This window comes from Formica exsecta, unplaced genomic scaffold, assembly GCF_003651465.1.
Source record: "Formica exsecta isolate Colony F162 unplaced genomic scaffold, ASM365146v1 scaffold352, whole genome shotgun sequence".
Classification (NCBI taxonomy): Eukaryota; Metazoa; Arthropoda; class Insecta; order Hymenoptera; family Formicidae; genus Formica; species Formica exsecta.
Genome location: NW_021850773.1, coordinates 11,829 through 29,112, shown reverse-complemented (window position 1 = coordinate 29,112; position 17,284 = coordinate 11,829). Strand labels below are relative to the sequence as shown.

General features: G+C 35.3%; 1 protein-coding gene across 2 annotated transcripts in view; it reads right to left on the bottom strand.

Moving 5' to 3' along the window:
• Window positions 1-15,646, bottom strand: part of LOC115238609 (furin-like protease 2) — a 21,202-nt gene extending 5,556 nt beyond the window's left edge. The window contains exons 1-5 of one of the 2 annotated variants that reach the window (XM_029812581.1): window positions 15,545-15,646; window positions 11,777-11,989; window positions 3,401-3,695; window positions 1,075-1,247; window positions 6-213 (exon numbers count right to left, since the gene is read on the bottom strand). In XM_029812581.1, coding sequence (XP_029668441.1) covers window positions 6-213; window positions 1,075-1,247; window positions 3,401-3,668 — 649 coding nt within the window. In that variant the 5' untranslated portion in view covers window positions 3,669-3,695; window positions 11,777-11,989; window positions 15,545-15,646. Of the gene's footprint in view, window positions 1-5; window positions 214-1,074; window positions 1,248-3,400; window positions 3,696-11,776; window positions 11,990-15,544 lie in introns of those variants that run through there. The other variant, XM_029812580.1, reaches the window with a different exon arrangement.
• Window positions 15,647-17,284: the final 1,638 nt, after the last annotated feature.

The following is a 17,284-nucleotide window of genomic DNA, read 5'->3' as shown; positions in this document are numbered from 1 at the left end:
GCTCTTGTCGTTGCCGGGCGTGCCCGACGAATAAGTGGATGCCAGGGTGGAGCTGCATTCCTCGAGATACCATGGCTTGTAGCCGCCCTGGGTCGCGCTCGATATCGACAGTGTAAATATGCTGTTCGTGTAACCGTCGCAGTTGCACGAGTCGGTATGCCGACCGCCGTTACCCGACGCCCACACAAAAATCGAGCCCTTGCCTTTGCGTCCCTGCATGAGAGAAAAGAACATTGTCGCGAATGTGTTGATAACGAACAAATGGATCGCGCAATCCACGAAGCGATAGGATATTTGTATAGTTTGATAAGATAATAAAAAGAGCATAATTATATATAATAATGATATAATTATGTAACGTATAATAAAAATTTATAAGATATATATATATTTAAAAAATCATAATATAATAAGTTGTAAATTAAACGATAAAAAACATTTTTTTGATTGAGATTTTTATAATTAGAAATGCTTTATTTTTCTGCAAAATAAAATTAAACATGAGATAAATTTTGTGAAAACGATATTATTGCAGCCGTATTATTTTAATTAATAATTATTCCGAAAAATTAAAAATTAGATTCTTTCAAGTATATCATAGTATACGTAAAAAGTTATCTCGTGGCGTATTATTTAATTTGTGAAAAAATTACGAAAATTGTATTTTCAACAGAAAAAAAAGCAATTTATACCTATGCTCTTCACATGTTGAACGAATTATTTTCTGTAGGCGAATCAATAACACTTTTCAATCGAAAAAATAATTGGGTATGCAATTGAGAAAAGAAATTTATTTATATTCTCAAAATTGTTTCTGCAAATATTTATATTTCATGAAATAATACTCCGACTATTATCAATTTGACGTAAAAACGTAATCGTTCTCTGCAAAAATCTTCGCTTATAATATTGATAACTTTAGTTCACGCCATCGCGACATCAACGAAATGTTGGCAAAAAGAAGGTTGCCTCTAAATCGTCCCGAAGTAATGGAATAAAATGTCGAGGTGAAAGCTCGCGACAGAAAATAAATTGATCCCCTCGCTTCGTGGACGCACGATATATGTAGCTTACGCTCGTCACTCCGTAAATAAACGCCCTCCTGGCGAGCGGGCCCGGACCATCGACGGTCTTGCCGTCGTCCTCGGGACCCCAGGAGGCGCTGTATATGTCGATGTGATCAGGATTCAATCCCAGCGCTCTGGCCTCGACAGCGTCGTTTACCGGGCCATCGAGCATTCGCACGCCTGAGAACACGGGAGATATGTGCGTAAGTCTTCGTTCCCCCCTTTCTCTCTCGCCCTTCTCTCCATTTCGCGTGCCGTGATTTCAAATCACGGTAAGATCGTATATATATATATATATGTGTCTATGGATTGTTATCGATTTTAAGGATAATCGAGACGAGGAAGCGTTCGGAATACAAAGAAGAGGAAGATGCAGAATTATACATAATCTTTAATCCAGTATTAATTTAATTCTTAATTTTTAATTTGTGCAAAAATGTTCATTGCAAAAATGTAGAAAAAGATTTCGTATATCGTACACTGAAATATTACAAAAATAAGTTTGTCAAACAATGAGTATATTTATCATGTAAATCTCATTCAATTGCATCCGAAATCAAATTTATCGAGATATTATATCAGTAACCAGCAAATATTTTTATCGCGCTTTGATCTCTGTATAAAAGTATCTCGTTGACACGTGACAATCCTGATTACGACCACTATTACCGTCGTCGTGTCTCGCGACTCTGACGAAATTTCTCGCCCCCGTGCTATATCGGAATTTCTAATTTCGCTGCGCGACGCGTTTACACGACCATCAATTGCTCGAATTCAATACTGAAACATCGGGCTAACCCCCCCTCCCCCCGTATCGTTACGCGCTATCGTTTCCGCCCTGTTCCGCTCGTCGTAAGCCCCGACGGCTTGCGGACGTTCGTTTCGTTTCGAAGTGGGTTAACGGAATTAATACAGCTCGATAGCATCGAGAAACCGGGAATAGCGGCGAACGACCGGAAAACGTGGCCTATTCTTCAGCGGATCGAGACGATAAAGCGACCGCCAGCAGGTCTGACATTTCCAGCGGCCGCTGCACTATTTATTTCCGCGAAACGATTCGCGCTGGCTAAGTCAGCGCTGGAACGATCCCAGAAGGATTCGCTCTCACCTGATATAAAGTAAAGATAAATACCGCCTTCGAGAAACAACGAAATATCTCCTTACATTGCATTAACTGATTACTAACATTGACGAAAAACTATGAATGTAAAAAATTAATGACAATTCAAATAAACTACAAACTCCCCGTAGTTAATTTTTTTTTTTTTGGCAGGATGTTGTATCTCGCATATAATTTTTTGTAAATAACATTTTCAAAAGTATTCTTAATTATGAATATTATTTCATAATTAGTATCAAAGATAAAGGCTATTGATAGATATAATTTGCAACGCGTCTGGATGTTAGATAATGAACCTATACGTAAATATATCAATATTGAAAATATGCGGAAGGATATTGGATTTTCTATTAATTTGAATATTAAAAAAGTATTTTTCTATATCGCCAATTTTTACCCGTTAGTTGATGTGAGACGCGAGCACCTTCTTATCTCATCTGATATTAATATCCTTAGATAACAACTCTCGCACACACACACGCGCATCTTCTAAAATTTCCGTCAGGACATAAAATAACTCTACCATTCTAATCTAGCAAACGCAAGGAAAAGAAAATATTGATCTACCGTACGTTATCCCAACCGAAGCACTACTCAATTTTCATATTATCTGCACGATATGCGCGTTCTCTCTAATTTAGAATGAATATCCAATCTTCATATTATTCTAACAGCAATCCTGTATTAGCAATTCGTTATCTTTCTTTCTAGATTATAATCCGAGATTATAAGGAAAATTGGAAAATTGTTAATTAGGATTATAGTGCTAATCGTCATTGATGCAACCGGATTAAAACATATCGAAGAGTTAACGCGATCAGAAGAGGATCATTGGGAGAGAAGGTTATTTCATTTATAAATTTTATAAAATAGTCAGCAATATCTTTTTTAACTTTGAAAAATATTCATATTTTCCTACAATATATCAATAATCTCTTATAAATAATTTAATCTTCAATATAGAATAAACCGCCGAATTAATTTATTATAAACTTTCATCATTTATATCTGGATATGTGATAGTCTTTTTAAAGTAATCTCATTATTTTTCTTCCTTATTCGAAACTAATTTCTTTGATTATATTCATTAATATTAAAAATATCTTAGCCGTATTGTTGATGACATCTATAATTAAAAATTCCTAAATAAATAAAAATATTAATACGTTTTTAAAAACGGTCATCTCGATTTTCTCGTTGCAATTCCTCTTACCTCCGATACTGGCATTGTAGGCGACACCGACACCGCAATACTGGTTGAAGGCAACGGCGGCGACCTCGCCGGCGCATCGAGTGCCGTGCTTGTTGTCGCCATTATCCCTCGGCATCGGGTCGTCGTCGTTGTCGTTGATGTCCGTGCTGGCCTGGTGATCATAGTTGAGCGCCAGATCAGGATGGTTGGTTTGAATGCCGTCGTCTAGAATCGAAACGACGACACCCTTGCCGGTATAGCCTTTCTGCCAAGCCGGACCGAGATTCATGTCATACCCATCCTTGGCGCCGCCGTTCTACGAAAACGAAATGTCAAATTTAACTAACAATCACTGGAAATGGCATTATGACGGTTATATTCTTTTAAATATGAAGGTACTATGCAGAAATTTTTATTTATTTGTAAAAATCTATTATTAGGTTGAACGGAAAGTTCGTTCCGTTTTTTACTAAGAGATGAAGACTGAAAAAAAACGGCACGAACTACCCGTTCAACCCAATGCTATAACTTTGATCTCATTTGAAAGATAATTTAATTCTCTACAACTTTTGTTTCGGTACTTTTTGTTAAAAGACGCATATTTTCCCTGATATTTGTAAAAATGTAAAAAATAATCGTGATTTCAGAGGTTTTGGGATTAAACGGAAAGTTTGTTCCGTTTTTTACTAAGAGATAAAGACCGAAAAAACGGCACAAACTTTCCGTTCAACCCAATATAAAAATTTGTAAGACACTATTATATCAGGATCTATTCTAACAATAAGTTAAAAAATGATATATACATAAATATTTTAGAAATGTATAGAAGAGGAAAAAATACTGTTAAGATTAAGATATCTGTCTGAATCTATATAAAAAGATCTCTTACATAAAGAGCAAAAGCTTTTTTAATTAATTATATTTTAAATTATTATTCTCTAAAAAGTCCATATAAATATATATAATCTGTCTCTATTTCCAGATAAATTAATTTTGCATTCGATATCTAATATATATTGCATGATAGTTTTAAAATTAGAATTTCAAGATCAATTTTTTATTTTTTTATAATTTACAATTGCTTCAAACAATTCTGTTTGTTTGAATATGTATTTTATTGTATTTCTGTAAACGTAAAAATTCTGATATTGTATTGTGTGAAAAATATTTCTCACTTTTTAGCCAAAGATCATATGATGATGAATCGCGCGTCATGATGAACGCATGGAGCGGTACATGATTCTTTGACAGGAATTAATTCGCGAATTTCGTGTTGCCGCGTATGTGATCGTTGATTGATATTCTAGTAATCCATTAATCCGCAATGTAACGCTATACATCTTCACATGCATGTATACGATTTCGTGGATTAATGGATTACTAGCCGCACGACAAATTCGGACGCTACAACTTTCATAGCGTGATATGCATTATACTAGGAGACAAGATAGCGGACGTCTTCAACATGCCATTTTTCTGTTTCGTGGAACATCGTGCAATATTTTTTTTTTTCCTTTCAATATGCATTTGCCGATAAAAAAAGTAATATATATTGTGTACGATAATGTATAAAATTGATATAGTCATGCTATATATAATCGCAAAAAGGGATTAATACCAGTTTCGAAAAGCAATAATTTATATCTGGGATTTTTCAACCGCCAAATATTATACATATATTGCGACTCAGATAAAAATATCGACCGCGTTAAAATTCCATACAAATTTTGACAGAGTTATTAGCTTTCCCGACATTGGTGGCCACCTAAAGTTATATCGGGGCGGAAAAAATATATGCGAGACACGACCGCCGGACGATTCGAGTCACGTGATTTGTATCCTCTAACAAACGTCCGTTTTATGCATTTATAATAGATTGATTATTGCTTCGGCTATACGAGCGGTGTTTTGCATTTTGCGCCATGAATTTGCGTAATAAATGTACGGTATGGAAATACGCGAATGCTTCGCACGTGTTTTCACGGTAAACGTGCGAGTTCGCGTATGATCATGTCTGGAATCACGGCGAAAAAATTCGCGACAGCGACGCGATAAATTCGTGCGTGCATAGAATGATTATTTGTGCGGCTCTCGTAAATGAACCATTAGAAGAGATAGGCAATCAAGAATCGTAAGAGAGCACGACAAACATATCAATGCCAGATAAATTGAATAATTTACCATTTTAATTGATATGAAAAATACTTGTATATTTTTGTTGCAGTTAAAAAATAATAACGGTATATGAATAAAATAATGACTATAGTCAGAGAAATAATGAGTCTACAATTACATATATCAGCTTCCAAAGCTTAAAGTTTGAAAGTAATCCAGGCTTCTGCAGTAAAAAAAGAAAAACGACATCTTAGGATTAATTCTCTTTAAAGGGCATATTTTATATTCCGCACAATTTTTACAAAAAAATGATGTTATAAAAAATTGCACAATGTGCAAAAATCCGAGAGCCAGTTCTGATTATGCACACGTGAAATTGCGCGTTTTTGTCCTTTCACAGAGAATAATCTAGAACTCGTATCTTCCGATGGGAACGCGCATCCAGCGTTTCCGTTTTCTACATGTGCATGAATGTACGCGAGTAGAGTGAAATACTTTTGCGGAGTGCATCGCAAAGCACAAAAACACACGATGCTGTTCTCTAATCTCTATGACTACCAGTGTTATTCCGCAGGATATCAAAAAGAGGTAGAATAGCTACATAAAATGTATGACTCGTGCGCTACACACACACACACACACAAAGTTTAAAATTTATTTTATAAAAATCCTGTTTATTTGTTTCGAAAAATTCTTCTGCGCAATGCGTGTGTGTATGCAATTGTTATATTTATTACAAAATCAAATATATATACATTTTATATATCTAATTATATATATATATGTAATAATAAGTAGCTTATAAGATAAATAAGATAACTACAAATTAAAAAATCAAGTTTTTACTTGCATCTTTCTCTAAACTTGCATATATGTATAAATATAAGTTCTCTTAAGGCGACAAAAATTTAGAACATTTGAAAAAATGTATCGATCGATTTAATTAGCGATATCCGCGAACGAATAATTCGTAAATTCTCAGAGAATTTTTTTTTCAACAATAGCAAATAAAAAAAATATATACCTTTGGAACTTTAAAATAAAAAATGTATTTTTTCATACGAAATCAAGAAATACCGCGAGCAATTTGCAATTCAAAAAACTTTAATTTGAGGAAAATATTCTCTCGAAATCTAATGTGTCGAGCTCGTTTCAAACTATCGTACACGCAGAGCGCATGTAAAGGAACACGTTTTCCTTGATTCGGCTCTTGTACGTTACGCCCGTAGCTTGTCGAGATCAGAGGACGAGGCGGACGCGTGTTCTTGTCGCAGAGAGAACATCATGTCGCAACGGGGAATGTGCCAATCTCCGCGTCGATGCACCTTTCCCGGCTGCTGCCGCTTTTTTACTCGTCCATTTCGAGCCGGGCGCGCCGCATGACGGTATCCGGGGCTCCGTTTCCCCTGCGATTCCATTAACTAGATTGCGCATTGTCGTACTCGCCCGAGAGGAAGGCCGGAGGCACCGATGCATGTCCCCCGTCGTTCGTGTCAGCGCTTATCTGCGCTGAGATTTCGGCATTGCGAGAGCACGAGAGAGAGAAGGAGCGAGGGAGTGAGGAGAAAGCGAGCGAATAGTCGAGAGCGCTATGTGCAACGAGAATGCAACGGGATCAGAAGAGTTCGATAGCTCAAAGAAAAGGAGAAGGAGGAACCCGTCACCGAAGGGAAAGAATTACCGAGCTTTTCGCTGTAGCTATCGTGCACTTTACCTCGTTGATACGACGGGGAACCCTCAACGTTGAACTCGGTACACGACTATCGTTAGTGTTTGATGGAAGACTCTTAATCTTATTTCTCATTTTGCTCTAATGAAAATTTTTCGAGGAAATCGTGTTTGATACTTTTCGCGCGATAATGGTAAAAAATAAATGTTGTGTATCGAGAGTATTATGCATCGCTTATATGCACGAATCACATATCAAGAATTGCTAATATATGACTTATAAAATTTTGAAGTTATATATGTATAGTTAAAAAAAAAAAAAAAACTGTTGAGAGTCAAGAAACGCAGATAATTATTTAGCTTCTCAATAATTTTTTTGTTATAACATTATTTAGACGCGCAATTAAGAACATTTTACGTAATAATATAATCAAAAATTGATATTTCATCCATTGTAATTCATCGATTGTAATTTCATCCATGAAATCACAGAAATGAATGAAATCAGTTCTGTGATATTGTTCTGTGATTTCACCCATGAAATTCCTCGGCGATTTAAATCAATTTGTTTTTGAGATTCAATAATAATTTATAAACTGTTTAATACGCACAAAACGTACATTTATTAATCTCCTTCTAATTATAAATTAAGTAATAAAATTAATTTTTAATCGTATATTTAAGAGCATAAAAAATGTATTGCAGAAGAGATTTCGGAAGTTTCATATCTCCAACAAAGTAAATTTTCGTATTATATTATCTGCTCTATCTTTTATGAGAGATATACAATCGCTTCATAGAAAAAACGAGAAGATCCCTGATTGTGCCTCGCTCTTCTATACGATACGCGCGCATCGTAGATCCCTCGGCTGCTTCTTCCTCTCGGACGAGTCGACGCGAGCAAAATTATCCAGCAAGAAACGCCAAATTTACGGGCGCCGCGCATAAGAGCGCCGTAATCCCGTCAGCGCAGTGCGAAGGGCGTACGGGATGGGCTCGTGCACACATTGTGGGCGCATATTGTGCCCGGGGAAGACAATATATATACGACCTATTGTCTCAGGCGACGCGTGCGGTCGACCCTGCAAAAAGAGGGCAAAAAAACCCGGGAACGACCTGGGGTTACTTCGCTGACCCCAGCGTCTTCCATGACCCGACAAAAGCGATCCCTCCCCCATCCTCGTCACGTCCAGACGAAATGTCGTTCCCACGTCATGATCATAGACACAAGAATGTAACAGACGAAGCATGGTTTCTCTATTTAGAGGCACGGAGTTGACAAAAAAGCTTATTAAAAACGAAACTCGATTCTGGATCATTATTCTCTCTTCTTCGTCGAGTTGCGATTTTTTTTAAAAAGAGCAACTAGACAAATTATAAAATAATTTGTTAGACAAAGCATCTAGAATCGAAACTAGAAGACAGTAATATTAAAAATTCACTTCTATAAAAGAGCACAAGCTTTATATTTTATGTGATCTCTTAGATTAAAAAATGTATCTATTTTTTTTTTCTTCGAATGTTTCGTCTATTTTTTTCCTCTTGATAATGCTGTGCATGGTATTATAATTTTATGCAAAGTATGAAGATGAGCATAAAAAAATCTTGAATGATATTCTCATATACTAGAGACGTTGGCTGTAAGTCTGAATATCGGATTCCATTTATTCTGACCTCGTTTTTCCATTGTCACAAGCACATATCGTCTATTTGAATGAAAAAATGAAACGCTGTCATTTAAAAAGATGATCATCCCCAAGAGCAATGCTAAATTTAAAAAAGCAACATTTAACAATCCCGTTTGTGCAGATATGTAGCGATGAATAATCAATATGGAATAACATTAATTAATTCATACGTTAGCAGAGAATTTAAAATTCTATCATTTATTAATTCTCTTGCAAATATTTCTATATCAATCCTTATTTTCAGATGTCAGATTCACCAGAGTATCGATACCGATACGGAGTATCAGAGCTGATTCCTCAGCTTACGTAAACCCTGGTTTCCTATCGCTCCCCGGGCGACGCTCCGGGCGTGTCACGAATATTACACACCCCGTGCTTTTATCCCGCAATAGTGGTTTCCGCGCCTGAGAGTATCGGCATACTTGGGCATCACCCTCTGTAAATAAAAGGTCTCAGGTATCGGACTCTGCTCGATCTGCTCAAGTTTCATACCGCGCGTTATCACGTCCATTACGCAAGATCGCAATCTCACGTTCCTGCCATTCTCGAGAGCAAAAAATATTTTTATAAACGCGCAAAATTAATTTATCTTTATATTGAATCGTATTTTTATTTTTTATTTATTTCTTAGATCGATAGAAAATTATATATATTTTTGCTCATTTTTAATCTTGTTCGCAGTTAATATTGATTAACTCTTATATAAAACTGCAGAAAAAAATACAGAGTATATCTTAGATTTCCAGTACTTTCTTTCATTTGTCGATTCTTTAATTAATTTTGATTGTTTGTTCCTGAGAATGTATGTGTAAAATTTTTTGCACTATCTTTTTTCATAATTCTTTCGTCATTTAACTTTAAATAACATTATAATTAAACCTAAAATTAACTTGAGATTAAATAAAGAACTAGATTTCGCGCAAACGATTAAAGACCAAAGTAATTAATCAATTTAAGCGATTATCTGTAGCATTCGCAAGAACAAGTAATCGGCATGTTCCTTGCGTTCGCCAATAAAAGTAGCCGAAGAGTTAGGAGCGGGACACTCAATATAATCGAGAACTCGGCGAAGAAACTTAGGCCGGGACGCCGCGCTGGCGAGACGTGCTCACGAGACAGAAAAGTTTCCAACGGATCAGGCGGAATCTGCCAAAAGCTAGTTTGCTCGCTTCCGTTGTTCTCGCCACTGCCGTTCCGGATGGCACGCGGCTGCACGCTATAAACCGCTTACAAGACTAAGAAAACATACGCACGGCACAACGGTTCCATTAAGACCCGCTGATCGTGCGAGAACTAAATACAAAGTCCGGACGTGCGATGCACTTGGCGCGCTAAGTGAGGAGATTTACTGATCTTCGAAAAAAAATCCCAATTCCTCGTAATTATTAATTATTATCGAATTAATTTATAGAAAATATTCGTTATTTAAACAAATATGATAAAACACGTATTAAATGGTTGATAATAGAATCGAGCCGATAGGCTTAATTTGCTCCTACAATTGTGACTTTTTACACAATGTTAAAAAATGATTTTATCTGGCATCTGAAAAAATCGTACTTATTAATTCCGTTTCAATTATCTTTCATTATTAAATATTATTACAAATATCTCTTTGTTTTACTTCTACTCTTAAGATAATCCCGTATATGTTAATACTAAAAAAGAGAAAAAAAGTTAACTCTTAATAACAAAATTTTATCAATAAAAATACAATCTATAACATTTAAAAATTATTTGTCTGTTTAAATTACAGAGTTTTGAATTGCTTTTATAAATATCGATTGAAGATACTGAAAATTTTTCATATCATTGGAAAAATGATGTAAAAAAAATCTCTGATAGCTTTTATAAATTATAATACCTTTTATATTGGAAATAGAGAGAGGCCAAGAAAAATCATTTTTATTTTATAATTTAATTATAGATAACATAATAGAGTTAAATATGATTTTCACTAGAGCGCTTTAACGGTTAAATAAGGAAACACTTTAAATCTAGTGTGCTGAATGTGTGCTAGAACGATTAATATACGGGTTAATTTGGAGCGATTAAACCATGCGACCGAACAAATGACAGAATAGGCAAAGCGAAAGAGGTTTTAAACGCCAAGCGCATTATTCTCGATAATCTCGGACCGGGCCGTTAATCGATTCAACGGCTCCCGTTCAATAAGATCGCATTAGTTGCGACTGATAATGATCGGATAACAAACAAGTTGATTGACTGTTTGTACAAAACCCAAGTAATTACCCTAATAATTGTTTGTACACCCGCGATTATGCGATGGTACTTTGTGCGGGATATTTACTTTGTTTTAAGTGTTCATCGAGCCCTGTAATGCAAAGCTATATTACGTGTTACATCTCGTGTTACAAAATACACTATAATTGGTCGAATCTACAATTAATAAATTATAAATTATACGCGATCTTTCTCTCTACGTCGAGATGCTGAAATATTTATAATCTTTCTTTATGTATCAACGCCGTCAAAATTAAATGAATAATTGCGACTAGAGATGTTATAATAATCGAGGATGATTGACGATGTTCTCGTTAGAGTTAGATAAAAAATGATGTAAAAAAATATCGAAATATTATTATTGATTTTATCATTACGTTAAAAGAAATAATTAAATATTTACATGTGCGCTGAGAAATCGTAATATATCGTCAATTATAATTTTTAATCGACGGGAACAATGCAATATAATATTATATATATATTTCTTTTATCACGTACAGATGCCGAGAAATATGAGTATAATGTAAATTTCTCCGAACTGACATCATCGATGGACTCTTTTCAAGAAGGGAGAAGAAATAATCGGAAATGTTGAACGGCTTCGATGCCTCGCGCGATTCGTTCAATTCCCGTCACGTATCCCGTCGCGGCGGTTCGTACAGTTAGAGTCCGTACTTACCAGGTACCACTGTTCCTTGAAGAGCGGGTCCGTGAACAGGTTTTGAAGCGGCAAGCCTCTGTTTCTTTGGCGATGAAACACGGTAGCCTGACGCGGACGCGGACGCGGACCGAAGTCGCTGAAGAAGGGCGGATAATCGGCGAACGCGTAGGACGCGGCGCCAAAGTCGCGCTTCTTGCGCCTCTTCTCATGTTGCTGCTGGAACCAGTGCACCTGCAACCGAAAGCATAATCGGGTCTGTAACAATAAGTTTTCTTGCACCGCCTGTGATCGACTCCGACGACTTTGTCATCGCATTACAAACTTGGATAACTTGGTAAACTGACCCGAGGCCATTAGCCGTCGTTTTGTTATCTCACGATGTTACACTAAGTTCCACGCGACATTACAAGGTAATGTAAACCGGTAACACCGCAAATTTTCCTAAGTGCCCGGAATATGTCATCAGCGTCGTCAGAGTCGGTTTTGTTGGTCGACGAAATATGGCTCGCGCTAATGATGTAGACGAATTACAGTAGACAAGTTATCTCAACAATGAAAGACATTTTAATGCCTTTGCAGAATTATTAAAATTTTATTGCAATTTTAAATATGAGAGAGAGAGAGAGAGAAAATGTTATAAGTTGAATTTATAATTATACATATATCGCTACAATATAAATTTCTCAGACAATATTCAGACAATATTTAGAAAAATATTAAAGAGATTAAAAAAAGGCATTTACCATTGATATTTATGCGTTAGATCCATCCCATGTTTATTTATATTATCAAAATTATAAAAATATGAAAAGATCCATAATTCATGTATTTATTTAATATTTAATAATTATAATAATTTATTTAATAATTTAAATATATATTATTTTTATTATTTTTATATATATTAGTGTTATTTAGTCGAGATTGGTAAAAAACAGAGAGACTTGAGAAAGAAAGAAATACAATTTTATCTCTCTTTTTTTTTATTTTTAAGAAACAACATAAAACAGAAAACATCATGAAACTAGTCATAGCACACAATCGCAGTTTTTCATTCCGTTGATTGGTTAAACAGTTATATACACCGGTGCTGTGACGCGGAAAATTCACCGGTGCAGATTGACTCAATTAAAGATTATAAATCGCGCAATCATCGAAAAACGCTTCGGGGAACGAGCTTTAATTCTGACGCGCGTTGCGTTCTCCTCTCGTTTCATTCATATTGCCATACCAGACACGCAATGCGATTCAGTATCACTGACAGATTCATTGGTACTTGCGCAATTTTGGCGAGATGCCAGAATCAACCGAATTAGTTTCACGGTCGTATCGAAGTAGCGGGTATAGGAATTTTAAAATATTCGGAACAACACGATGAGTGTAAGAAAGAACATATGTTGTCCTACATCGATTATTGAACATGCTAAAATTAAACGATTATGGCAGTCTCGTGTAGTAAAATAGTAACAGGTGTTGCTATCTCCTCTTATGAATTATAAACAGTTTTGTAAATAGGAAAAAAATATATAAAAAGTAGAGTTCGTAAAAAATAAAAACTTCCATCACATCATCCATTTTTAAGTAAGACTGATGTATCATATATATTGAACGTTCTAATTTATGTCACTGGTATTTATAAATATTTATTGCTTCAAAAATAATAAATTAAATATTAAACATATTTTATAACAAGAAATCTATAAGCGACACTGCTTTTATTATCGGATTCTAATTAATATGTGCCAGCATAGAATAATATTAAAAAATTGAAAAATATTAATAAATTTGAAAAATAAATTTAAAATGATTTTAATCTTATTATACGAGTTATATTTGTCAAACATATCCACATTATATGATAGTTTAACCAAATAAATTATCGAATCATTTATTATTCAGGTATTAAAATTGTTTTATTAAACATGAAATGTCAAATTTCTTTGTAAGAAATTAAACCGAATTTTCTTCTGACATAAATCACTGAGGAATATCGCGGTGAAATTAATAGAGAAATATCTAATAAAACTTATATATTATCTGAACTTTCAACTTCCAAATTTAAATAGTCTGTTTGATAGGGAAAGTTGTGAAATCGAAAGTGAAAATACGAACGCGAAGAATCCTTTATTTATTTCCTTCCAAATCTGCGATTTTGTAATATTTTATATATACGTAATAAAAAAAGAAATTAAAAGAAGAAATGGTCTCTATATAAAATTCGTTCGTTCATCATGAGCTGCGTGATATTTATAAATATGTTAAGTAAGTAAAAATAAAACGTCGCTCTCTTATTTTTTTTTTTTTAACGAACAATTAAGCGGTTAATTAAGCGTGCTGCACAATTAATAAGCAGCCAGTCATGATCGCTGGGGGGAAACGAGAGAGATTTCCCGGTCACGTATCCGTGGCTTCGCCAGCAATAAATCTCAACGATCTCTGAGCGCAACGCGAGTTCGGAAAAAAATGTATCTCTCGCGCGGAAGTTACCTCCGCACATCCGCCCCGTGCAAATGGCATTTTCCTCGCGATCACGTGCTCTCCGAGCGTAGCTCATGATTAATGCTATATCGTGTCCCCTGCGTGCATGTGAAGAACTGCATTACTTTCTCTCTCTCTCTTTTTTTTCAACGCGATATTTTTCCGACCATTTCGCCTGCCTTCCTTCCACCCCGCAATTTTCATCCACGTTGAGGAGAAGCTTATCGAGACGAGGACAATGGCGGAAAACGCGGCGACGACAATATTGTCTCTCGAAACAGTGAGATATTTTGCCACGTCCTCGTGAGAGCAAGGACGACAAGGCTTCTCTGGGAGTGCACTTAAAGCGTCCACCAGGTATTTCCCGTGCGAATACTAAGGTGAAATTATAGTGAAAAATTCGAAAAATCCACAGGTACTATGCAATTTCATAAATTATTTTATGATTTTATAATAGATTTATATGTTTTATTGTCGTGGATAATATAACAATTTTTAAGCGAATCGCGCATATACTACTTCTTTGCGTGTGTACGTGCACACAGACATACACAAAAGGATAATATTAACAAAAAATTATTAAATTAAAATATACTGTTAAAAATAAAATATTCTCTCTCTCTTCCTTTTTCACTAAATTATAAAACAAGTTTTTGTTTCTAGATGTTTTAACAGCACGTTGAAATTTAACGTTTGTCATAACAATAAAATTTAGATCAGAGCCAAACAAAGAATACATTTATAGTCAATCAAAAAAGGAAGAAATATTTTGCAATCTTTTGTGAGATGTACCGCTGAATATTCTCGCAGCGACACAGAATATTCAGCGATAGAAAACTGCATGTAAAATGGAAAATAACTTTTTAAAAGCACAAGGGACTACATACCGAGAAAAAAACGATACTTTTATGACGGGACTGTTTAAACAACACTGCATAGGTTTTTCTCAAAATATTCCATCACTGAACTCGCTTTTCCTAGCATCGATTCTATCAATTTTTTTCAATGTCGTTCCAAAAATGGAAAAAGAATTGTTTAGTGAGATTAAATAACGCGATCAAAATAACTATTAAAGCAATCAAATTAATATTTTCAAAAAAGGGTCTTTAACTTGATTTAGAACTGATTGTGAGTAAGAAATCTTAACAGATTTCACAGATCTGACAATAAGATAAATCTATACCGTAATTCTCAAACACGTCAATTGCGTTCTACTCTTATAAGTATAAAGCAATATACCCTCGTACTCGTATGCGTTTGATAATATGTGCCTTTAAATTAGCGGAGTACGAGAATGCGTCGACTTACCCGCGGTTCATCCCTGAGCGCCTTATGATGCAGTTCGCTCACAGTGAGAGATCTCTTGTGCAGTCGCTTGTGAGAGAGGAGGTAATAATTCTTCAGGGCACCGATCTGAAATCAAAAAATAAAGCATTCTTATTATCTCTGATTCGAATGCGGTTTGAGATGGTAAGCAGCCGTCGCGCGGACATAAACACAAGATGGCAAGAGAAAACTCGCAAGTTTCCCTCTTGCGACTCTTGGATTGCGTTTCGATCGTCTTGCGACTCGATATCGTTTCGACTCAAGTTTGGCAGTAACTTCCCCAAAGTGCCGTTCCTGAATTATATGGCGAAACTTGATAAATCCCGTTGACATTCATCGCCATGTTTTTCGCAGACGATAAATGTTCGTTAACGCTTTCACGCATGATATAGAGAGATATAATAATCTTTAGCAGGCACACAAAGGTGATTTGCTTTATCCTTTCAAAAATTTTTCTCGAATTTTAATAGTGATCAACATAAAGCGATAATATGTTAAATTGACACAAATTCCATTATAAATTAAAATTCCATTAAAAATTATGTATCATAATTTTTAAATAATATTGCATATTACGAGATTATTGTCAATACAAAATATTATTTACTATGTAGAGTTTTGGCCGAAGTACTGAGTGTGTACGCGATTGATTTCATCAAGTTTAATAATATTAAACATGAATTTTCAATTTTCATTAGAACAATAAATATGCCAAGAATTCAACGGCGTCGATTGTGCCGATTTTTGCCAGCTGTTGACATTGGCTGTTGACAGCTTTAGCATCAAAGGCTTCTATTCTTGGATTTAACAGTCAGGAAGTTGTTAAATCCAAAATCAACATTAACGAACGACATGCATGCGATATTGACTGCAATTTTGGAAGTTTAACGCGATCCAGAGAGATAATTGACAGCTTATTGGACGCCGGACGGTTATAATTATGTCTATATGTACGCACCACACGAATAGAGTAGCGTTTCAGTTTGGCGGTCGACGAAAATAATTGTCGATAATTCTAGGTGCAGCGTGAGCCACGCTCCAATAACGCTAGTACACATATACACACACATATCGAAAATAACTAATAAACTATTCCGATCGGCGATCTGATATTTGGACATCGTGAACCATAATTAAATCAACGGATATTTTCCCAAAATTAGCTTTAGAGTAAAATCAGAGAATGGTAGAACCGACGATGTCAATCGTTTTATTATTTTCATCTATCCGATATACTATTATTGCTGTGAAAAACTAAAAACACAGACATACACACACTATCTCTCTTCTCTTACATATTTAGAAAATCACCCCTCTCACATTCTGTGCATACATTTTTATATATAAATTTCTTATATATATATATATATATTTTTCAGAGAAGACTTTAATTTGCTTCTTAAATTAAGGAATTGAATTTAAAAAGATTTAAGTAAACAAAAAGACTAGTCGATATTGCTCCAATATTGCTGTTCTATTTTATTAGAATCTTTTTTTCAGCATTAAATAAATCGTATGTGAGAGTGCATTATGCAAACAAGGGCACATATCGGCGCGTGTCCATGATTTACTGGCGCACGACTCTCACATTACTTTGATATTCTCCGACACTTGGAGAAGAAGTCGTAGAGGAACCTGGCTCCCGAAACGGCGCAACTTCCGCCCGTGGGATTTTCCTAGGGGGAACGAAAATCGAGCAAAACTGCATCGCGCCGCGAAGTA